The 24,554-nt window shown below is 40.7% G+C and overlaps 1 protein-coding gene across 2 annotated transcripts in view; it reads right to left on the minus strand.

The window, feature by feature from the left end:
* PRKD1 (protein kinase D1) overlaps positions 1–24,554 on the minus strand; it is a 140,738-nt gene that overhangs the window by 21,916 nt on the left and 94,268 nt on the right. For both annotated transcript variants that reach the window (XM_063439872.1, XM_063439873.1), the window contains exons 4-9: positions 24,280–24,443; positions 7,138–7,426; positions 5,702–5,906; positions 1,987–2,110; positions 629–706; positions 89–362 (exon numbers count right to left, since the gene is read on the minus strand). In XM_063439872.1, the coding sequence (XP_063295942.1) occupies positions 89–362; positions 629–706; positions 1,987–2,110; positions 5,702–5,906; positions 7,138–7,426; positions 24,280–24,443 (1,134 nt within the window). The remainder of the gene's footprint in view (positions 1–88; positions 363–628; positions 707–1,986; positions 2,111–5,701; positions 5,907–7,137; positions 7,427–24,279; positions 24,444–24,554) is intronic.

Raw genomic sequence — 24,554 nt, forward strand, 5'->3', positions numbered from 1 at the left:
GCCATAACATACTTAATATTAAGCCCAAACTCTTCAAGACACACACGTTCTATCGCAGTTAAATCTCCCAGTATATAATAGAACATACTGTGCTGATTGCTTCCAGAATTGGCTCCTTTTGGATTGACAGGCATCAGTGCGTGCTGGATTGCAATCTCCCACATTCGGGCCGTGTCCAGTCCTGCTCCACTAGTAAGCACCCCACCTCCTTGCTCAGGAGCCACTGGGAAGAGCAAATTCTCCCCAACATAATATACAATGTTGGCAGTAGTGATCTCAAAGCAGTGAGGGTTCGCAGCAGGGGGTAATAAGGATAAGTTTTTAGCTGGCTCCAGGCATAATATTTCTGAAAGGGGGATTTCCTGTTAATGAGAAGAGTCCATGTTAGCAGTTTCGCACATATCTTTCATTTTTCTTTATTGCTATATCAGCCAGTGTGGGAAAACAAAATCTTGATGACCATTATCAGATCCTACTGCTGTCTGACCATAGAAAATAAGAAAATTCCATACATTTGACAATCCTTCTTGGTTATCTTCTTCGATGCCTGATTTTTATGCAGAGCTACCCTCCATAGCACATTGTCCAGCAGCACTAAAACACAAGTGTCACGTTTATGGTTAGGTACCTTGTAGTATTTGCTTCCAGTATCCGTCTGAAACAGGGTGATACACTTGCTGTCCAGTCTCCAGTAATGTCTTTTTCTCTATTAATGGAATAATTACAGAGAATCAGCAGATCATTCACACAACCGTCATTACAAATGATGAACTAAATACTTTTTAGGTTAAAGGGACCCGATGGTTACCATAATCACTGCAGCATGCTGCAGTGCTTATGGTGGCAGGATTTCCCATGCGCTGTCCGCAACTAATCTGTCACTTAGCGAGTGGCTTGACGCTTACCGGTAAAGCACATACTCCCACTTTATCATACCAATTCTAACTATGTTTAGACAATATTCACCAAGATTTGGAAGCTGATCACTCTCAGCCAATAAGCTAACAGATGTGTCTGCTTAGGAACTTCCAGTGTTATTGCCCGACGGACATCACGTAAGTAGTCAAGCCGTTCAAAAATGGTTTGACTCATTACACCGGGCACTCCTGGCACCATAACCACTACAGCGTGCTCTCAACCAATGAGCTAACAGATGTTTCTGCTTAGGAACTTCCAGTGGCATTGCCCGACTGACCTCAGGTAAGAAGTCAAGCCTTTCAAAAATGGTTTGACTCATTACACTGGGCACTCCTGGCACCATAACCACTACAGCGTGCTGAAGTGTTTATAATTTTGCTTGGTGTGTTCCTTTTACAATAATAGAATAAAAAAAAAATAAAAAAACTACATACTGAGAAAATATTTTCAAGCACACACTGACAGGGAAGGAAGTTGTTGCAAATTGTTGAATATTGCACGTAAACAGCGAGGCCTCTGTTTAATACATTTGTATAAGCGTTTCAAACAATTGAATATCTCTGGACCAACTTTTAAAATATATCTAGTTTTTTTTTTTTAAAACACAAAAAATACAATATAAATATAAATAAATATATATATATATATATTTATTTATTTTTTAATCTTTTATTAAGTGGTAAGAAATTCAGCATGCGTTCACGAATATAACAACTTTGTGTAATAAATATATTTTTAAGTTTATCAAAAAATATTAACATTTGGAAAGCTTATGGGACAATATTAAATAGAGACTGAGATTGAAGGCATCAACAGGCAACCAAAGTCTTTTAATCTAAAGCTTATTGCTAATGCTATTTCTCTATAAAGAACATTATTTTTTTCAGCAGTAATAAAGAGCGGGAAGAACGTAAATGTCAGTAGTATAAGACTTTTAATACATGCACCAACTAAGACAGCCTTTCACCCCCACTGCAGACGTGTTATCGTTGGTATTCTAGATGCATGAATGTAATGATACTGCAGCTATGGGAGTGTGGGTCTTCTCGTGTAGTAGTGGATCCTTACCATGGTATCTTTACTGGTATAATGCACCATCCACCCTTCTTTTATGACACTGCTGCTTTTCCTCTTAGTGTGTTTGACAGACTGAACCACTCTCATCAAGGGAATGTTGTTACTGGCTGAAGGACTGAAATAAAATCAAAAATAAAATCAGCTTTCCTTCTCTTTTTCAGATTGTTCCTGGGTCAGACTCACACACTGAACATACTGTTACATACAACTGTTTTAAAGTATTTTAAATTTACATTTAAAAGGGGCACTATATTGCTTAAAGGAACACTTTAGTATTAGTAGTACGAAGCTGTATTTCTAACACTAACATATTCCTCTGCCCCCGTGCCCTCACCCAACAATGTATTCACTTACCCGATGGGTGGGACTAATGCATGGCGAGCACTGAGCACGTTAGGCCTTCCCCAGCACACTGAGGCAATGCTTTCCTATGGGATTTCCCTTGATGCTGAATGCCAAACTCCATGAAACTCCAGGAAGTGCCTCTAGTGGCTGTCTAGCAGCAGTCTTCGTACTGCAATGTAAACATTGCTGTTTCTATAAAATGGCAATGTTTTACATTGCAGGACGAAGGGACACAGGGACACTTCAAAGAGATGAAGTCACCTGGGTGCCCCTTAAAGTTAAAGACACTGCGCCTAAGACCTCCAGGCATCTTAACAACTTCATTGATATGAAGTTGTTATGGGTGTCCCAAATGTTCCTTTAAACTGTACAGTATGTGTCTCTCTTTCTGCAGTTTTGGGAAATGTATACCCGAAGTAAGCACACCCAACAACAGATGTCCTTAAATGTAATTATATTTGTGTGCAGGAACATGGCTTTAAAAAACATTGTATTCTATCCATACACTGGTTTAGGTTGTTGCTTTATTCCTATGCACTCTGGTCTGTGTTTTCTCACTTGTGTCTGAAATTCTGTACATTTCAGTAAGTTTTAATAATCATAATCATTTCACCATAGAAAAAAACACTAAACAAAAATAGAAGTGATTTTAACATGTTAAGTGGTTACCCTCATGATTTTCAATTTAAAGGGGAACTGTCGCTTCTCTAAAATTTGCACCATCGAATGAAACAATGAAAATCACCTACAACTCATGTTAACCCTTTTAGCATGATCTTCTGTTTTCAGGACAGGCGTAGGCAGGCCACGAAAAGCAAATTAGGAAAATCAGGAAGAAATGTATTGCCTCTTCCCCCCAACCACTCTCTGTAGGCATCCCCCAAGGTTCAGTCTTTGGTCCCCACCTGTCCTCGATCTGCTCCCTCCCTTTGGTAAACTCATCAGCTCCTTTGGCTTCCGTTATCATTTATATGCAGATGACACGCAAATCTACCTGTCCTCTCCTGATCTCTCTCCGCCCATCTTAACTCGTGCCTTTGAATGTCTCTCTGCGATTTCCAACTGGATGGCTGCTCACTTTCTTAAACTCAACCTGTCCAAAAGAGAACTTCTGGTCTTTCCTCCCTCAAGTGTTGCTACTCCCGTGTCTGTCTCCCTCCAAGTTAACGGCGCCACCATCACCTCTACCTCGCAGGCTCGCTGCCTGGGTGTTCTTTTTTACTCCAACCTCTCCTTCACCCCTCATGTCCAATCAATCGCCAAATCCGGTCACTTCCATCTCAAAAACATAGCACGCATCCGCCCCTATTTAACGCCGGATATGGCTTAGGTGCTGGTACTGCTGTTCTCTCTCGCCTGGACTACTGCAATCCCCTTCTCAGTGGTCTTACGTTTTCTGAGATTTCACTGCTGCAAACTATAATAAATGTGACGGCAAGGCTAATTTTCCTGTCCGCTCACACCTCCCACACCTCCCCGCTCTGTCAGTCCATGCATTGGCTTCCAGTTAGATATAAGGCTGAATTTAAAATTCTGCTCCAACCTACCTATTCTCCTGAACACACAAGTATCTCCCCTCGAGGCTCCTACGCTCTGCCAAACACCTATGTATATCCTCTGTCCGTACTCCCACCTCTAATGCTTGCCTCCAAGATTTCTCCAGGGCTGCACCTCTTCTGTGGAACTCCCTTCCCTTCTCCGCAAGACTTTCAGCCAGTCTCCACTCATTCAAAAAATCATTGAAAACTCACTTCAAGAAAGCCTATTAAACTGCTAGCTGGTTTTTATCCCTCACCCCCCATGACTCCTCTCCTGCAACTGTCAAAAATTACCTACTAAGCCCTTAGTGAATACTTTTGTAACAACCTACTTCGTACCCCTACTTTTACCCTTTGTGTCACTATACCCCACTCACTCTAGAATGTAAGCTAATTGAGCAGGGCCCTCAATCCCTCTGTTCCTGTGGATCCAGTTGTCTGGTTACAATTATATGTCTGTTAGACCACCCATTGTACAGCGCTACGGAATCTGATGGTGCTATATAAATAATAATAATAATAATCAAACTGTTCTGTTCTAAAAAGTGGGCTTCCGTATTACAAGTGGGAGAATCACTATGGAAACTACTAAACCAACATTACAATTTTGCACCATTTTTTTCACAAGCACACTTTAAATCGCCCCATTTCTTCTCCTCTTTGTGCGCTTTCTCTAGGCCAGGTGAAAAAGACAGAGCATGTAAGAATGATTGACAGGGAGCTACGATGGAGGCACCCAGTTGCAGGATACAGACTTATGGATTTCTACATTTTAATTAAAATTTTTAAACTTCACAAATATTTGTTAAATATAAAGGAAAAAGTAATATAATGTTTAAAATCCTGGAAAGTTACAGTTCCCCTTAAAAGCAGATTATGCTTATTAAGAAATAGATATATGTGTGCAAAATAGGCACTCGAAAATAATATAACAAAAATAATTTTTCAGCAGCTACCACATAGATATAAGGACTCTCCTCCCTTATAGAGATATGTTTAAATGGATTTATACACTAAGTGTGAAGGAAAATATATATAATCCACCACTAGTGTAGTTATGGAGTGCATATCGACGGTTTATGCAGCATGATGGATACAGATTGAGAAAGCTGTTACTATACAGCGAAACGCGTTTCGGGAAGGACGACTTGTGATATTTTTATTCTCTTCATCATTTTGATTTGTTAGCTTTTGACATATTTGTTAAATAAATATTCTTTTAATAATACAAGTCGACCTCCCTCCATTTGCTGCACAAAGAAGGGTTGTAGCCCCCTTAAAGGCATATTTACTTGTATACCAAGAGCCAGGACAGGGCTCCTGACAAGGTGAGAAGCCACTTTTTTCACTACATTTATTTCTGTTTTGTGGAACTAATCATACTAGAAGCCATCTTGCTTCCTTTGTTTCCCTATCCTCTTTTTTTTATACGGGAACCATCTGAACAAGAAACAGTGCAGAGGTACAGTGCCACCATAGTACATACGTACTCAAGCGATCTGAGCCTATCCTAAGTGGCTCTGACCCCTGTGAGTGAGACTGCTGTGACCATTTATTTTTATCTTGTTCTATTACGATACTGCACTATATTTGGTTTTATTCTTTCAGGCGTTTATACTGTGCTATATTCCCTGTATGCTGAATATTGTGTTAACCCATAGGGGTAAGTGAATATATCTTTAAGCGCGCCATAACTACACTAGTGGTGGATTATATATATTTTCCTTCACACTTGGTGTATAAATCCATTTATAGATTATGCTGATTAGTTCCTAATGGTTTCATTACATTTTTCTTGCGATCAATTCAAAACTTATACACACCTGATCATACGGTCAGATGTGTCTTGGTCTGGGTCAGCGTCCTGCATGTCTCCATTCTCAGCACGGCAGCAGCTCATGTTAATATCAGAATCAGGGGTGAGGGACTCGTCTATTTCTTCCATTAGTCTACTGGTACGGTCACTTTCATTATCATCACTTCCTTCCTCCATTACCACATCAGACTCTGCTCCAGGACTTAGCAGGTCTGTAGAAAAAGACAGGTGTCAAATGGGAAAACAGTGAATATCACTATCTTCTAGCAAATAAAAAATGAGAATGTAATCATCATGTAGTCGTAGTCACAAATGAGAATTGAACTTGTATTTGTTCACACAATCATATCAGATGGGTAGGTAGCCAGATAGACACCATCAGGAGCCAACTGATCTCACACAGCCAAAAAATGAAATAAAGTGGTTATACACTGATCAGCCACAACAGTAAAAAAAAAAAACCTCTAAAGTGAATAACATCAAATATATTGTTACAATGGCGCCTGTCAAGGGCTGGGATATACTAGGCAGCAAGTGAACAGTCAGTTCTTAAATTTCAGGAGAAAAGGGCATGCAAAAAGATTTGAGTGATTTTGACAATGGCCAAATAGTGATAGCTAGATGACTGAGTAAGAATATCTCCAAAACGGAAAGTGGTGCAAGGGAGGACACACAGGGAACAGTGAGTCAGGGTCATTGGTGCCCAAGGCTCATTGATGCACATGGGGAGTAAAGGCTGGTCCGATCAGACATAGAAGAGCTACTGTAGCTCAGATTGCTGAAAAACGTAATGCTGGCCAGGAGAGAAACGTGCCAGAACACACAGTGCATTGCGGTTTACTGCGTATGGGCCTGCATAGCCGCAGAGTGGTCAAAGTGCCCATGATGGCCCCTGTCTACCACCGAAAACACCTTCAATGGAGATGAGAGTGTCAGAACTGGACCGGAGATTGTTGCAGACCACATACACCCCCCTTGATGGCAATGGCCTCATTCAGCAGGATAATGCAGCCTGACATATTGAAAAAAAATGTTCAGGAATGGTTTGGAAACATGACAAAGAGTTCAAGGTGTTGCCAAATTCCTCAGATCTCAGTATGATTGAGCAGCTGTGGAATGTGCTGGAACAACAAATCCAATCCATGGAGGCCCAACTTGCAGGACTTCAAGGATCTGCTGCTAAGGTCTTGGTGCCAAATACCACAGAACACAATCCGAGGTCTTGTAGAGTCCTTGCCTCAATGTACCAAAGATATTTTGGCAGCACGAGGGGGACCTACAGTATTTTGTCCATAACACGATATTAGGCAGGTAGTTTTAATGTTGTGGCTGATCAGTGTATATCTATATCAATAATTATTTTTGAGTAGACAGGTATAGTGAGTTATCCTTTGTGCACACGTACACAAACAAGGCAATACACTTGAGATAGCCATGACTTACCTCCATTGATTGCAACCTCGCCAAGGCAATTATGAGGCACTTTAGGAGCACATCTTTTGTGACAGTTGAACTTGCAGTCCTTGCACTGAAGGCCCTGCCTGAAAAGACCTTTCAGCAGCTTCTTGCAGTACTGGCACACAGTGGGTCGGGTGTAGGAGTGGATGACAAACGTGTGAGGCACTTTCACTTTGGTCATGAGGATCTTGTCTAGTTGTATGGGTCGGCCACTATATGTCTGAGAGCTGGACCTTTTTTCCCGCGTCACAAATGACTCCGATGGAGACTTTTGCTGAAGATTTAAGATTTAATAAAAAAAACAGTCAGGGGACATTTATCCAGCAAAAGTCTTCGGCTAATTGCAATGCAACACTTAACACACCGACACAGTAAAATGTTAGAACATCTGTAGATTCATGTCTTCTGTCTAACCAAAGTTCACAGGGCCTAGCGAATTTAGAAAGAAAATACTACAATGTATAGATATTGTTACAAATTATACTTAGGAACATAGCTAGATGCTCATACTAGTAAGAATTTGAGCAAATAAAAAGAAGGAAAAAACTGAATGACTTGTCCTTTACCTTGTAGTTACTTAGTATAGAAACTCATTAAATATAGCAATTATTTAACATGTTTTAAATGCATGGATCAACTGTGGGACAGTTTAAAGGTTTAATTTTTCTGTAGACAGTTAGTAGATAGTTTCATTTTAAGATACTTCAGACGTAAACCTTCTTTAATACTAAATTATATGACCTAGATCCTAAGGATAGTTAAAGGGACACTATAGTCACCTGAACAACTTTAGCTTAATGAAGCAGTTTTGGTGTATAGAACATGCCCCTGCAGTCTCACTGCTCAATCCTCTGCCATTTAGGAGTTAAATCCCTTTGTTTATGAACCCTAGTCACACCTCCCTGCATGTGACTTGCACAGCCTTCCATAAACACTTCCTGTAAAGAGAGCCCTATTTAGGCTTTCTTCATTGCAAGTTCTGTTTAATTAAGATTTTCTTATCCCCTGCTATGTTAATAGCTTGCTAGACCCTGCAATAGCCTCCTGTATGTGATTAAAGTTCAATTTAGAGATTGAGATACAATTATTTAAGGTACATTATATCTGTTTGAAAGTGAAACCATTTTTTTTTTTTCATGCAGGCTCTGTCAATCATAGCCAGGGGAGGTGTGGCTAGGGCTGCATAAACAGAAACAAAGTGATTTAACTCCTAAATGACAGTGAATTGAGCAGTGAAATTGCAGGGGAATGATCTATACACTAAAACTGCTTTATTTAGCTAAAGTCATTTAGGTGACTATAGTGTTCTTTTAAGTAACGAGCCCTTTCCAGTCCCTCGGCATCCAATGTACCATTTTTCTATCAATTACCAATGTCACAAACAGAGCCTATCCAAATTTCAAATGGCAAAAGACAGACTGGGTTAGAGCAGGGATTTCAAAGTCTGAATCTCCACTTCTTAATGGCCAAGAACTCCAAGAATTCTTTAATAAATGGTCCGATAATCATGGGAGTTTTAGTTTAACAACATCTGGGGGTACAGTTTGAGAAGCCTGAGTTAGAAGGTGAGAGCAGTAGACAGAGGTGGGGCTATTCCAGAAGATTTCAGGTCAGTTCATGCCCTGCTGATAACAATTATGTAACTCAATATGTCAGTTTATTTCAACAAATATTTCTGAACACATTTACTGTAGTTTAACAGATTAATACAGGGCCCGACAAATCCACTGTGAGAGAAATGGGACCTGGTTTGGAGAATTTGTCTCCATGCCAGTTGCAGGGATCAAAAGATCTCTGTGTGCTCCTGCAGCCATCTGACTGTGGATGCTGCTCAGGAGAACATGAGAAGCCTCGAAGCTGGCTTTGTAGCCATAGAATGCAGAGACATCGTGTTCCCCCTCTAGACACAGACCTCAAAGGGGACATTACAAATATACTCATGTGTGAGAGAATGGCCGATTGAGACTGTGAGTTGCAGATTTTGTGTGGTTCCTAGCTTGGTAAAGGCTCCTATATTCTTGGGTAGTATATTGCTGTGCAGAGCTATAGTACACCCATACACACTATGCATTACTGTGAATTCTGGGATATACCTGAAAAGGGCAGAGATCAGTATTGCAAAAGAGGATCACTAACACGGGGTTATGTTAAAACCCCACATTTTCAATTTCCACCGGTGATAGAAATAAAGATTAATCTAAGTTGCTGGAGATAAGTAATTTTAGTGTGGTTTTGTAGAGTGGAAAGACAGCCCAGGAGCCTATCCAGCTCTGTTCAAAAGGCTGGGCCGTGGGCTATTTCCAAAGGATTTTTGTTCCAGACTGAGCTAGGGGCTGGAATCGCTCCAGGAAACGATTGCTAAAACCAGATTACATGATGGAAACTGCAGCTGATGGGGAGCTCAGCAAGGTGCCATAACCCATTCAGTGCCGAAGGAACCCAATAGCAATTGACTTAATAGAAGAATTCTGATATGATTATCGTCAGACTTGCATAGAAAGGGTTACTGTAAATAGAACACAGACATGAATGTAAAAGCACTGATTACATCTGTTCTATTTCCACATCTGCCGTTGTCACTCACCTGTTATTTGTCTATGATTTGCTGTTAAGCAATGCTGCAGACAAGGAGTTAAGAAGATAAGTGCAGCACAGAAGGACAGGAGGGGTAGGGGTGTAAGCTATCTGCACATCTGTCTGGCAGCTAAGGATTAAAAGACTTTTGTGCATCCAGGAAACACAGAAAGGATGCGGTGTCGAGCTGCGTGAGCTGCGATGGTGCAGTGTGGATCTCAGCCAGAAGCACAAGCTAGACATGAGCCAAACAAAACACAATCTGCTGGAAAGAGCCTTAGCCTCCTCTTCTTCACACACAAGGTCCTGTACTAACCTCCAGGATATGGACAACCACCATTACAAACTAATCACTGTGTCTGCATATACAGTGCAATGTGTACGCATGCATGTAAACTGTATGTTACATAATGAATACAGTGTACGGATCCCACAATGTGCAAACAGTGTGTGTGTGTGTGTGAACACAAAGGCAGTGCAAAATGGAGACTGTGCAATGATACAATGCATTGTGTAAATGCCATGTGTGCACAAGATGCAATTTGTATGCCTACAAACATACTACAGGAAGCAGTGTGCAGAAACAATTAAGTTAGTAATGGCGTTAATGACACATTTGCTGTACAGCAGGATGATGACTGTGCAGGTGCAGATACATTCGCACGGGATTTAAAGGGTACAGACGCACAGATTTAGCACAGGATTCAGACTTTGCAGACAGATTCAGCACAGGATTCAGACTTTGCAGACAGATTCAGCACAGGATTCAGACTTTGCAGACAGATTCAGCACAGGATTCAGACTTTGCAGACAGATTCAGCACAGGATTCAGACTTTGCAGACAGATTCAGCACAGGATTCAGACTTTGCAGACAGATTCAGCACAGGATTCAGACTTTGCAGACAGACTCAGCACAGGATTCAGGAGCGCAGGGGCACATAATTTCAGCATAGGATTGCAGTTGTATAGACACAGATTTAGCACAAAATTCAAGATGTGCAGACACACAGATTCTGAACAAGACTCATGGAGTACACACAGATTTAGCATAGGATTCAGAGTGCGCAGACACACAGATAGCCCGCACTCCAGTTTATAATAAATAATCGGACAGAATTGGCAGCTGTCAGCATGTTTTTCCACAATTTGGTTGGACTGCACTGGAAGGCAGACAGCTTCCAATAATATTCGATGCTATGGCTACAAAATCCTGTCATCAGTATCATTTTAACAACCAACACCATGGCAGAAAGAGTTAATTCCATCGAGGGGCCCAATATATCTCAATAATTCAAGCATTTATTTAGGTAACTGTATTCATAGAATTAATATATTTAAATTACTTTATTATTTCAAAGGGACTCACTTAGCACCAGCATTACAGCTTAATGTCACTGGTTTTGTGCATAGGCCCTGTGACAAATGTAAGCATTGCCCGCTTGAAAGAAATGTTAATGTATACATTCTTCAGTCAGTATGCCTCTAAATGCTAATAATCAGACAACCACTAGAACTTCCTCCTAAAAACACCTTAGTTTTTCAGAAGCCTACAGGTTCAGCATTAAGACAAACAATTATTACAACGCCAAAGACAGTAAATTGTCTACATCGAGACGCATTGTAATGCTCCTCTTTGAGGAGAATCCTATTGGCCCATCGTAGCAATTTCTATTAATGCACAGAAGGCTCCTCAAGGATTCTTTCTGGAAAGCATTTGATTGGCCGAGGTGATCCAAATGGATTATCTCACACAGAGGATAAGACAGCCATAATAAGTCAGGGACAGCATGGGAGGATTTTTATGGTCTACAAGATTTTTTTTCAGCCTAAATCCAGCTGAAATTATGGATTTCATAAATAAATATAAAAAAAATGAAATAAATAATTCAAAGGGAATTTCAAATTTAAAACCAGAGTAAGCGGACCTAAGAGCATAGTGGATTAAGAGGATTTTTTCCAGTTCGTCATTTTGATCGTATATTTGAGATTTACTTTAAATTGGCTCTGAATTCTCACTTTAGTAAATAACGCTGTGCATTTTAACAGAATTAAACATGAAGTTTAGCCTTTTTTAAACGGATGTTTGCCAAGTAATCTGTGAATAACCCTGACAAAATCAAAGGATTCGGTTCTGGGACCCCTTCTACTTAACATTTTTATAAATGATCTTGAAGACAGCATTGAAAGTCATGTTTCAGTGTTTGCAGATGACACAAAACTTTGTAAAATAATACAATGTGAGCAAGATATTACTTTGCTGCAGAAGGATTTAGATAGACTGGAGGACTGGGCACTCAAATGGCAGATGAAATTTAATGTTGAAAAATGCAAAGTTATGCACTTCGGCGTAAAGAATACACAAGCAACGTATACCCTTAATGGAAGTGAATTAGGGATAACAACACACGAAAAGGACTTGGGAATTGTTATAGACAACAAACTATGCAACAATGTGCAATGTCAATCAGCAGTGGCCAAGGCCAGTGAGGTATTGTCATGCATGAAAAAGGGCATTCATTCTCGGGACGAGAATATAATTTTGCCTCTCTATAAATCACTGGTAAGACCACATATTGAATATGCTGTGCAATTTTGGGCACCTGTTCTAAAGAAGGATATCATGGCACTAGAAAAAGTGCAGAGGCGGGCTACAAAATTAATAAAAGGAATGGAATATATCAGCTATGAAGAAAGGTTTGATGTGGAATTATTAAAAATTATTATTGTACTTGTATTGAATTATTGTACTAACTCCATTTTAACCTTATATTGTGACAATCCTCCATTTTGTCCTCCTAACCTGACTTCTTCAAATCCTCCATTTTGTCCTCATGACTTAACTTGTTCATTTTAAAACTACCTTACGTGACTGAACTTCTCAAACCCAATTAATACAGTAGACAAAGACCGTGTTTCCTACAAGGACAAGTACCAGGAGGTGCTGGCTACTCCTTAAGACTTGCCGGCTACTCCTTAGGACTTGTAAGATAGTATAGTTTGAAGGCCACGAGAACACAGTAGTAATGAAATGTTCTATTCATAAGAGACCTTGCACCTGGACATGAGGCCTGATATCACTGACTGTGTAAAATGACGCTCAAGCCCCCCTTTCCACCGAGTAAACCTCATGCTGGGAAAGATGGCGCCTGAGCCTTCTGTCCACACCCTTGTCCAGAACAATACCACCTCCCGGTGGGAGGACACCTAGCTGGTCACTCAAACCCCTGAGCCAATTAATAATATTGGTGGGTGGACACGAAGTTAGTCACATAATGTTTAATCCAATCAATGATGTTTATTTGTTATTATCTGATATTCAATGATGATATCATTTTGCTTTTAAAAAGATCTGCACAACTGTTTTCCAACCAGATTGCATTAAATTTTCTGAAGTGCTTTTAACCTGAACTCCATGTGTCAGTGTGAGCTTACTTCTGCGTATACGCAATTTAATCATCTCAGATTTGGACAGGAACAGATAGACTTTGAACATTTTGGTTTACTTTCAAAAAGTACCATAACAACTTGGCTCCCAACGTGGGGCATCGGGCTATGGCCTCTGGCCGGTGAGCCGTCCTAAGGAAGATGCTGTTGGACGGGGGAATCCTGGGGGTAGGAAGGGAGACTGATCACCTCCAAGTACACGGTAGAGACTTCTGCAGAGCCACCGGTATGTTCCGGCCCCTTTGATTGACCCGTCCACGTGTCTGTGACTGCTTCCCGGGAGGACATCAAAGACAGGTAATATCTTGCCCGGTGTCTCGTTACTCACTTGTTTACCTGCATTTTAGTCTATCTGTTGCCTGGGTGTGTTTGAATTGTGTTTGAATTGTTCGCCTGTTTCCCCATTTTGAGATAAAGGGGGGGTGGACCTGCAGGGGATTTGCCTGGGGTTCTGTCTTGCTTGTTTTCCCCTTTTTGGGATAAAGGGGGGTGGACCTGAGAGGATTTGCCTGGGTCTTCAGTGTGTCTGTCTATCTGTTTGTATTTTACCCCTTTTGGGATAAAGGGGGGTGGACCTGTGGATTCGTTCCTGGGGGTCTTCTGTTGCCTGTTTTACCTCTTTTAGGAACCACTGTGCTGTGGTTGTAAGGAAAAAGGGGGGTGGACCTGTGGATGTGTTCCTGGGGGTCCTCTGTTGCCTGTTTACTTCTTTTAGGAGCCTTGTGGCTGTGGCTGTAAGGAAAAAGAAGTTGGTGGAACTGTGGGATCTGTGTAGAATCATAGGTTCCTGTGATCCAATGGTGTGTCACTTTGATAGCCTAGCTAGCTTCACTGTGCACGTTCGGACCATCCAGCTCTAGTTGAGTTGGGGACGTCCTGGCCCGGACCTTTCGGCTCTAGTTGAGCCGGAGATCCACTGGTTATTTAATTGTGGTAGGAGACTGAGCCTTGTGGCAGGGGACTCAGTTTCCGGGGGGGATTCAGGCAGGTATTGCTTGTTTTTCGCATCACGTGGTAGTGAGACTTATAAAGTGGGTTTTATAGGGGCACTACGGGAATGAGGATAGACGTGGCCACATTCTTGTGGACTGCAGAGTAGAGGGAGGCTGGAAAGGATTTCGGACCGGTGTTAGCTGTTATCCTTGGCCGCTGGTAGTGAGACTTATGAAAGTCGTTCTCCGAGCGGGGACACTACGAGGGTGAGAAAGGTGACTTTGGAGTAAGCACATGTAGAAGGAAAGGGATTATTGTTGATTTCATTTGAACTGTAATGCATGCACTGTATTTCAATTGTATTGTTGTCTTGTCTGTTTAATTAGGAGTCTCATGAACTCCTGTGTCTGTCTCTAAGGATTTTTCCTTGCCTTTTCCCTTTTCTATACTTCCTATATTATTATTCTATCCTCTCCTATTTCTATTGTGAGAGAAGTGATTGGTCACACACTTCTCACCTCCAATTAGTGACTAGTCTACGTTTTGGGAAGACGCACTGGGGGGGGACCCACCCCTCTCGAGTGTCAGTCCACCATTGTAGACACTGTTTAAAACCTTTTCCCCCTATATCTGGGACGCCTGTATAGGAGGGGAATGGAACAGGGTTAGAAAAGCCCAATAAGGGCTGGCTAGCGCGTGTGATCTAGTTGAAGATAGAGATTGCTAAAGTGTGTAAAGTTGCTGTGCCTTCATGTGGTAGATTACTGACAGAGAAGAAAGCAAGCTTACTGGTACAGAGTAGCAATGCTATTCAGCAGGAAGGTAGGGTTGAGGAAGAACTAGATCACAAAGGGTTAAGAATGTATGTATATTATAATAATTGTTTTTGTATTTTGTGTTAGCCATTACCCTGGTAGAGGGTGGGGGTTTTGTATTGAGTTTCACTGAAGAGTATTATTAAATGTTGTGTTTTTGTGTCCCTTTGCTTTTGCAATAATTGTAACGTAACTGTCTTTCCAGCGCTGACATGGTTAAAAAACTTCATGCTGGCTCTCTCCTTGCCTTCTGTGAGACGCGCCCGTGTATTGTGTCATGCTCATCCTATCTTAAAGACATGCTGTCTTCCTTAATTCCCATATATTATGAACAAAAAGGTTACGGTTACTAGGATTATCCTGCTATTAGTTTCCCTGTGTCAGGAAGGTGTCTGTGACAAGTATTGGTTAATATGTAGATAGAATATATATGTCTATCGTTTCACGTATAAGTAACAAGTGTGTTTTAGCTTTGTGTACAAAGATTGATAACATGCTGAAAGAAGGGTTATCTTAAAGAACATTTACTAAAAGAAAGTTCTAATAAACCAAGATTTCTTGAACAAATGAATAAGCCAAGTTTAAAGACTGACTAACATAATTTTTGTTGTAAGCCCAGATATTTTATTATTGCATATGCGTAGGAATTGAGACTTTGGGCATTATAGTATATTAATTCTAGATCTGTTACTAGCAGCAAGTGCCTATCCCACGCATGCTTAAAACACTTCTACTGAGTTAACCTCTACCACTCCAGTTGGAAGGCTATTCCATGCATCCACTACCCTCTCAGTAATGTAATACTTCCTGATATTATTTTTAAACCTTGGTCCCTCTATTTTTGAGACTATGTCCTCTTGTTATGGTAGTTTTCCTTCTTTTAAATATAGTCTCCACTTTTACTGTGTTGTTTCCCTTTATGTATTTAAAAATGCTTTTATCATATTTCCCCTGTCTCGTCTTTTCACCAAGCTATACCTGTCAAGATCCTTTAACCTTTCCTGGTGAATTTTACCCTGCAATCCATGAACCAGTTTAGTAGCCCTTCTTTGAACTCTCTCTAAGGTATCCATATCCTTCTGAAGATATGGTCTCCAGTACTGTATCCAGTACTCTAAGTGAGGTCCCACCAGTGTTCTGTACAATGGCATGAGCATTTCCCTCTTCCTACTGCTAATACCTCTCCCTATGCAACCAAGCATTCTACTAGCATTTTCCGCTGCTCTATTACATTGTACATTGTCATCAACAGCCAGAAACTGGAGAACAAGAAATGTGAATTAATGTATAGCCATTTATAAGCTTAACAAAATCTCCATTATCTTTTCCATTTATTTTGCAGAAGGCAATGTTATTTGTCTATTTTGTATGTTTTAAAAATACATTATCAGTGAAGAGTAGAATAAATTTTATCCCATTTACGAGACATAAAATTGTGATAATGTATATTTGTGATATAAGTAGAAATTACATTTTGAGATGTTAGATATAAATTATTAAATTAAGAACTAGAGTCAGGGATAGCGTCTGTCTCCGCGGGCACAAGACCCCGTGTGGAGAAGTGGTGGGCAAGCCATCATGGGCCACCCATGGGAGTGAAACGTTCGAGGCTTGTGGAGACAAGATGAGCATGTTAGCCTTTTATTATTTTTCTCTAGGGAAAGCATAGGGCCAGTTAATAGTTGTTGTACATGGGCTATTTGCAGCCTCCATTGCATTTCTACCTAGTCTTGATTTCTGATGTCTCCTCCATTGCTACATCACCTGTCTGCTCCCTTACCTGCCCACCCCCGCTTATTCCTCCCACCGATCCCTCCCCTTCATCTGCAGTCCCCCACTTTCCCCTACTACTCCTCCCTCTACTCCACCTTCTCCTCCTCCTACTCCTCCTTCCTGCTCTTACTCCTCCCCCTCTTCCTACTCCTTCCTCTACTCCACTTTCTCCTCCTACCCCTTCCTCTACTCCACCTTCTCCTCTCTCCTCCTACTTCTCCTCTTCTCCTCCTCCTACTCCTCCCTCTACTCCACCTTCTCCTCCTCCTACTCCTTCTTCCTGCTCTTACTCCTCCTTCTTCTTCCTACTCCTCCCTCTACTCCACCTTCTCCTCCTCCTACTCCTTCTTCCTGCTCTTACTCCTCCTTCTTCTTCCTACTCCTCCCTCTACTCCACTTTCTCCTCCTACTCCTCCCTCTACTCCACCTTCTCCTCTCTCCTCCTACTTCCCCTCTACTCCTCCTCCTACTCCTCCCTCTACTCCACTTTCTCCTTCCACTCCACCTTCTCCTCTCTCCTCCTACTTCTCCTCTACTCCTCCTTCTCCTCCTCCTACTCCACCTTCTTCCCTCTCACTCTATCCGCTACTCATTCTTCCATCTCCCCACCACCATATCTGTATCCTTTATATGCTTCCTCCCTTCTTATTCCTTACCAATTTCCTCCACTCATAGACGACTCTGCCTCTACCTGACAACATTATATTTTGAAGAAAAGTTGCTCTGGCCACTCTTCCGCCACTTCCCAGGGGGGAATACCACACTAACGAAAAATTAAAATTATTCAGACATGAAAGAACTGTTTTGGGCACTCTCAAGGAAATAGTGCGGTCCTGACCCAGATTCCCATGGAAGTAAGACACCTGTAAGGGAGGTGGCTGTCCCTCATGTTTTTTCTACACTAAGTCCCCAGAAATCTCATGAAAGGAACCTGACTCATTAGAACAAAACATGAACATTCAACTTACAGATCTCTACAGAGGGGGGTCAGCAAGAGAACTGTGAATAGAAAGACAAATACCCCCCAATCTCACACAGAAATAGGTGAGGAAACCTCTTCTACTGCTCCTTATGGTTGCTTTGAACAGATGAAAGAAGAAACAAGACACCTTTCAACAGAGCATGCAGTAGCTTTACCAGATCCTGACTCCACTCTGTTTGCGGATAAAGAGGAAAGGTACCATACTGGATTTGCTGTTGCTACAGAAGATCAGGTACGTCAAGCACCTTCACTTTCCTCACTCACATCTGCTCAAGACGCTGAATTGACAGCCTTCTCAGTGGCATACAAAATGCCTGAAGGAAGACATGCCAATATCTACACTGACTCAAGACATGCCCTGGGTGCAGCACATTATTTTGGATCAATCTGGAAGATAAGAAGCACCACTCAGCTGACTAAAAACTGCCAACCAAGCCACAAGTGCACCAAGGGAAGTGGACGGAAGGGTGTCCGCTAAAGAAACTTCTATACTCACCATGTAGATCCTACCCACAGATTTCAAGCTTCTGAAAGAATGACAAGCAGCTGCTGACCCTGAAGAAATACAAAGCTGGAAAAACAGAAAGGGGCAACCCTTGAAGACGGGCTGTACTCCAACGCTCTTAAGCTCTGTTTACCCAAAAACATGTACTGGGCAGTGAGCCCATGGAACTTTATACCTATCCAAGACCCTCATGAACTCTTTGATCTCTAAAATACCCCTAAGCACCTAGCTAACTCTCAATATCCCTTTCAAGAATCCAGGTGACAAAGAGCTACTGGGTCAAATATGCACTAGTTATCATAGACATTTTGTCAGGATGGCCAGAAGCCTAGCCGGTCATCAATGTGACATCCAAGACCATATACCCAGTAATGCATTGTGAAAGTTGCAGAGATCACTCAGTGGATTCATTGTTCCAGATTCAAGACTCTCTCTGCAACATGAGAAGTGACATTTGTTGATTTTGACACACTTTTGACTCTAAAGAAAAAAAAAAAAAAATGACTTGTTAAATAAAAAGATACCAGCAAGTAGGTGTTTGATGGCCATAATAATGCCTGACCACCTGCCATCGATGGAAAGCCGAGGACCCCAAAAGGAGACCTCGTGAAGCTAAAGAGATCCAAACGCCAAGCTCCCTCAGGATTATTTGCCCATCCTGAGTTTGTGGTGATATTAATATTGACTAAATGATCCGAGTCCACCTACGCTGATGTAGCGTGGGACAGGTTTAATACTACACCCTAGCCAAGGTTATTATGTCCATACACATAATACATGACAAGGTACTCTTGACACACCACATTCATGCTTCAGAACATAAAGAGGAGCACCCCTCTAAAGGGAAAGTTTGATTGATATATATATATATTGATGCCATAGGTGTGCCAAGGGGGGTACCAGATGATTTTGCAGTAAAAGGAAAGTTTGAGTCCATTTTCCCAACCGTCACTGCTAATAATAATAATAATATTTTGATTTGCATTTATTATATCTATTGCAACCAACAACGTTTACCTGTCACCATGACTACTTGTGCCTATGTTCCAGATAACACAAGTCCATATGGTAATGTAAGCTTGTCTATTTATGATGTCCCTCTGAAGAACTAAGAAGACTTTGAGAACCGTTACTCCAGTCATTTCTGTGCCTTTGGGTTAACACGTCTTCTGATACTAACATAATAAAGTTTTATCTCTTAGAATCTAACATTTCATAGGGGGGACTGATGTGGAATTATTAAAAATTATTATTGTACTTGTATTGAATTATTGTACTAACTCCATTTTAACCTTATATTGTGACAATCCTCCATTTTGTCCTCCTAACCTGACTTCTTCAAATCCTCCATTTTGTCCTCATGACTTAACTTGTTCATTTTAAAACTACCTTACGTGACTGAACTTCTCAAACCCAATTAATACAGTAGACAAAGACCGTGTTTCCTACAAGGACAAGTACCAGGAGGTGCTGGCTACTCCTTAAGACTTGCCGGCTACTCCTTAGGACTTGTAAGATAGTATAGTTTGAAGGCCACGAGAACACAGTAGTAATGAAATGTTCTATTCATAAGAGACCTTGCACCTGGACATGAGGCCTGATATCACTGACTGTGTAAAATGACGCTCAAGCCCCCCTTTCCACCGAGTAAACCTCATGCTGGGAAAGATGGCGCCTGAGCCTTCTGTCCACACCCTTGTCCAGAACAATACCACCTCCCGGTGGGAGGACACCTAGCTGGTCACTCAAACCCCTGAGCCAATTAATAATATTGGTGGGTGGACACGAAGTTAGTCACATAATGTTTAATCCAATCAATGATGTTTATTTGTTATTATCTGATATTCAATGATGATATCATTTTGCTTTTAAAAAGATCTGCACAACTGTTTTCCAACCAGATTGCATTAAATTTTCTGAAGTGCTTTTAACCTGAACTCCATGTGTCAGTGTGAGCTTACTTCTGCGTATACGCAATTTAATCATCTCAGATTTGGACAGGAACAGATAGACTTTGAACATTTTGGTTTACTTTCAAAAAGTACCATAACAGGTTAACAAATTTAAACCTATTTAGTTTAGAAAAACGTCGCCTGAGAGGGGATATGATAACATTATACAAATATATTCGGGGCCAATACAAACCATTGTGTGGAAATCTATTCACAAACAGGACTTTACATAGCACACGGGCCATGCGTTTAGACTGGAAGAAAGAAGATTTTGTCCAAGGCAAAGGAAAGGTTTTTTTACTGTAAGAACAATCAGGATGTGGAATTCATTGCCTGAAGAAGTGGTTTTATCAGAGTCCATACAGATGTTCAAACAGCTACTAGATGCATACTTGCAAAGACAGAATATTCAAGGATATAATCTTTCAATGTAGGGTAATAACTGCTTGATTCAAGGATAAATCTGACTGCCATTCTGGGGTCAAGAAGGAATTTTTTGTCCTAGCTTGTTGCAAAATTGTGCTTCAAACTGGGTTTTTTTTGTTTTTTTTTGCCTTTTGGATCAACAGCAAAAAACAAATGTGAGGAAGGCTGAACTTGATGGACGCAAGTCTCTTTTCAGCTATGTAGCTATGTAACTATGACTGTACAGAAACTCAAAGAATTGCAAAGGTTTCAAACATATAACGATGAACAAGGGATGCTGGATGTACATATATGTCTAGATTTATACAGGGTACACAAAGTGCACAGAAAAGCCAAGACTAGCACAGGATTCAAATTTAGAGAAAGGACACGTGACAATTAGCAGCAGATAAGTCATGGTTTAGTACACGATAAGGTGTGCAGACAAACAAAGATCAGCAGAGGACACAGAGTTTGTAGATATACCTTGATTGGTAGAGGATGCAGTGCACAGACACACCAAGACCAGCACAGGATGCACAGAGCACGTAGATATAACTTCATTAGTAGAGGATGCACTGCGCAGATACACCAAGATCAGCACAAGACGGAGAGAACATGAAGATATGCGTTGATTAGTGCAGGATGGAGAGAGTATGAAGATATGACTTGATTAGTAGAGGATGCATAGCGAGACACACCATGATAAACACAGGTAGCACCAAGCGTGAAGATATGCCCTTAGTAGCAGAGGATGCGGTGTGTGACCATGATTAGCAGGGGATGCACAGAGTATGAATATGGGTATTGATTACTAGAGGAGACAGTGTGGGACACCATTAGACACCAATATTACAATAGTTAGAAGACAGATGAAGATTAGTACAATAGAGGAAGACAAATATATACATTAAATAGAAACATAGAATATGACGGCGGATAAGAACCATTCGGCCCATCTAGTCTGCCCAATTTTCTAAATACTTTCATTAGTCCCTGGCCTTATCTTATAGTTAGGATAGCCTTATGCCTATCCCACGCATGCTCAAACTCCTTTACTGTGTTAACCTCTACCACTTCAGCTGGAAGGCTATTCCATGCATCCACTACCCTCTCAGTAAAGTAATACTTCCTGATATTATTTTTAAACCTTTGCCCCTCTAATTTAAGACTACGTCCTCTTGTTGTGACAGTTTTTCTTCTTTTGAATATAGTCTCCTCCTTTACTGTGTTGATTCCCTTTAGGTATTCACATGTTTCTATCATATCCCCCATGTCTCGTCTTTCCTTCAAGCTATACATGTTTAGATCCTTTAACCTTTCCTGCTAAGTTTTATCCTGCAATCCATGAACCAGTTTAGTAGCTCTTCTATGAACTCTCTCCAAATCTTGCACACCATCAGGGCATTCCATGCTGTCCTCCTCAGGGTGGGCTCAAATCCTAATGTTTTGGTGTGAACTGGGTTGGTCAATGCAGCCTTTTAAATTGATTTAAATCTCTGCAGATGAGCAATATCTCAGCTTTGCTAGCTACTCAGCACTGATCACCAATCAGTAGGGACAACATGATGGAGGTGCAGCATGCGAGAGAGATTGCCCGCACACGCTGCAGTCACACAGCAGAAATCATCCCTCTAAGTTAGGGATAGAGTTGGCCTAGGGCTACTGTAGGGTAAGGGTTTATGCTGTTTTAGGGTTATTAATAGTGACTCCCCCATTCATAAAAATGGCATGGAAATGGTATGTTTCTTTTCAAGCCAGTTTTATGAATGTGGAGTCATTGATTGGCTGACAGCATCAGCTAACCGCTCTCAGCCAATCAGCAGCGGCGCTGCCCGACTCTGCAAGAGCCTTCCGGTTTAAGGATTATGAGAAAACAGAAGGACCTAGAGGCAGGGAGATTCGGCACTGGAACACAGACTTTGAGGTTAAACCGATCGAGAATAGTTTAACCCCTAAAGGTGAACCTCCAGGCACCATTCTTCTGAAGTTGTTAGGGTGCCTGGAATGTACCTTTAACAATCAGGACGGCTTAGTGAACCTATTTTGAGTTCTTTCTCTTGCACTTGATTGTGTAAAAATTATTATAAGCAAAAAGAGATTATAGTATAAGCAAGAGAAACTCTTAAAGCACAGTACAACAAACATGGCACAAATTATAGGTTTTTTTTTTTTACTTGGTTCAGAAGTTGGACAACTGCTACTGTCTTTAAGGGGTTAAATGGAACATGCTGCCCAGAAGGATTGTTTATTGGGAACAAGCCCAGCAAAGAATTCCACATGTATTGGCTCTCCATCAGATAAAAAAAAAATGTGTTAGCCACCCCTTTAAACACCGTGGGCAGTGCTGTGTTAATATATAGCTACAATATATTCACAAACTACTCATGGCAAAGTAATCACATTGCCTATAAAGAAAACTTCTTAAAGCAAAAAATTTTTTTTATTAATTTCTGTAATATTAAATAGATGTATTAAATGGCATTCAACAAACTTTGATCAGCCAAAACAAACAAAAACAATATTACAATAGATAAATCAAAACGTGAATTTGTAAAAGATATCTGCTAAAATGTACCTCTTTACATATGGAATATATAACATCCTCTCTAATCTGCAGACTGGATTTTGAGTTTTGTGTACGATGGAGTGTATAAAAACCGTTAATTAAGTCCAACACTTTCCATTTACAGTTCAGTTCCTTTTAGCATTTACATAACTCCCCCTAATTGAATACAAGCCACTATGAAAATATGACACCCTCTTCCAACGCAAACTTTCCACAAACTCTCTCGTTACACACGTAAATACTAGACATATCCTATGCCTATATAAATCTATTAGCAATTACTCAACTTTTGATTATCTTTTATAAAAAATATAAACACGAAGTCTGCCTCTACGGCCTTGCAAATTCAACACACGGACACTTTGGTTTCCTTTTACAAGTGCACTAATCAGACGTCTGGCACCCGTGAAAACACACATAAGGATGACGAGCTGGGGTTCGGAAACAAAATGCAAAGAAACTACATACCTCATAGCTGGGGCTGAGAGGAGACTAGGTAAACATGGCAGCATCAGTAGAGATGAGAAAGTCCATTTTATTTAGTATTTTAGAGGAACAAATACAAAGAGCGTGAAAGAGAGTGAAAGAGAGTGAAAGAGAAAAAAAGAACGTAAAACAAAAATAGTGAGTGACGAACACAAAGCATGAAAGAAAGAAAATAAAGAGTGAAAAAATAAAAATTAAATAACAAAAACAAAAAAGCGAAAACAAAAATAATGAGTGACGAACAGAAAGCATGCAAGAAAGAAAATAAAGAGTGGAAAAATAAAAAGTAAAAAGTAAATATAACAAAAACAAAAGTAAAAACAAAAATAATGAGTTAAATGTTAAAAAAAAGCAAAAGAAACAAAATTAAGCATGAAACAAACAAAAAAAAGCATGAAAGAAACTTGGTTAGTACTTGGCATAGACAGAGATGGGCAAAATGGAATTCTACGTACAATTACACAGTTACATTATAGTATGATGTATTGGGGTAAAGAATCCTGTGATTAATTGCAATAAAGTGGACAATAGGAAGGGCACTAGCTTTACCACATCCGAGATCTCAACCCGGGGTTGTCTTTGCTATCTCTTTTATATTTTCATTTGAAATGGTCACTGCTCAGTGTTTAACAATTGTGGGCATCCCACCAAACGTAAAAGCATGCAAAATATCCCACCGCCCACATACCAGTAACGATGCTTCATCGGAGAGCGATGGAACCGTTTCCGTTGATACTGTGCGAATGCTGGACATTCCCGGGAGAGACACATTGGATAGCCTGCGCTTCCGGACACCAGTGCAATTGTTTGGGATCTTAAAGGCGCATCTTTTGTGATAGTTAAGACCACATCCTGTGGGGTAAAGGTAATAAACGCGTCTTTTTGAATAGGCATTTTTTTAAAAGAACAGCATGGATTTACTAATTGCTATATCAGGAAAATGCATCTCTGGTATTCTTAATA

The sequence above is a fragment of the Pelobates fuscus genome, chromosome 13 (genome assembly GCF_036172605.1).
Source record: "Pelobates fuscus isolate aPelFus1 chromosome 13, aPelFus1.pri, whole genome shotgun sequence".
Taxonomy (NCBI): domain Eukaryota; kingdom Metazoa; phylum Chordata; class Amphibia; order Anura; family Pelobatidae; genus Pelobates; species Pelobates fuscus.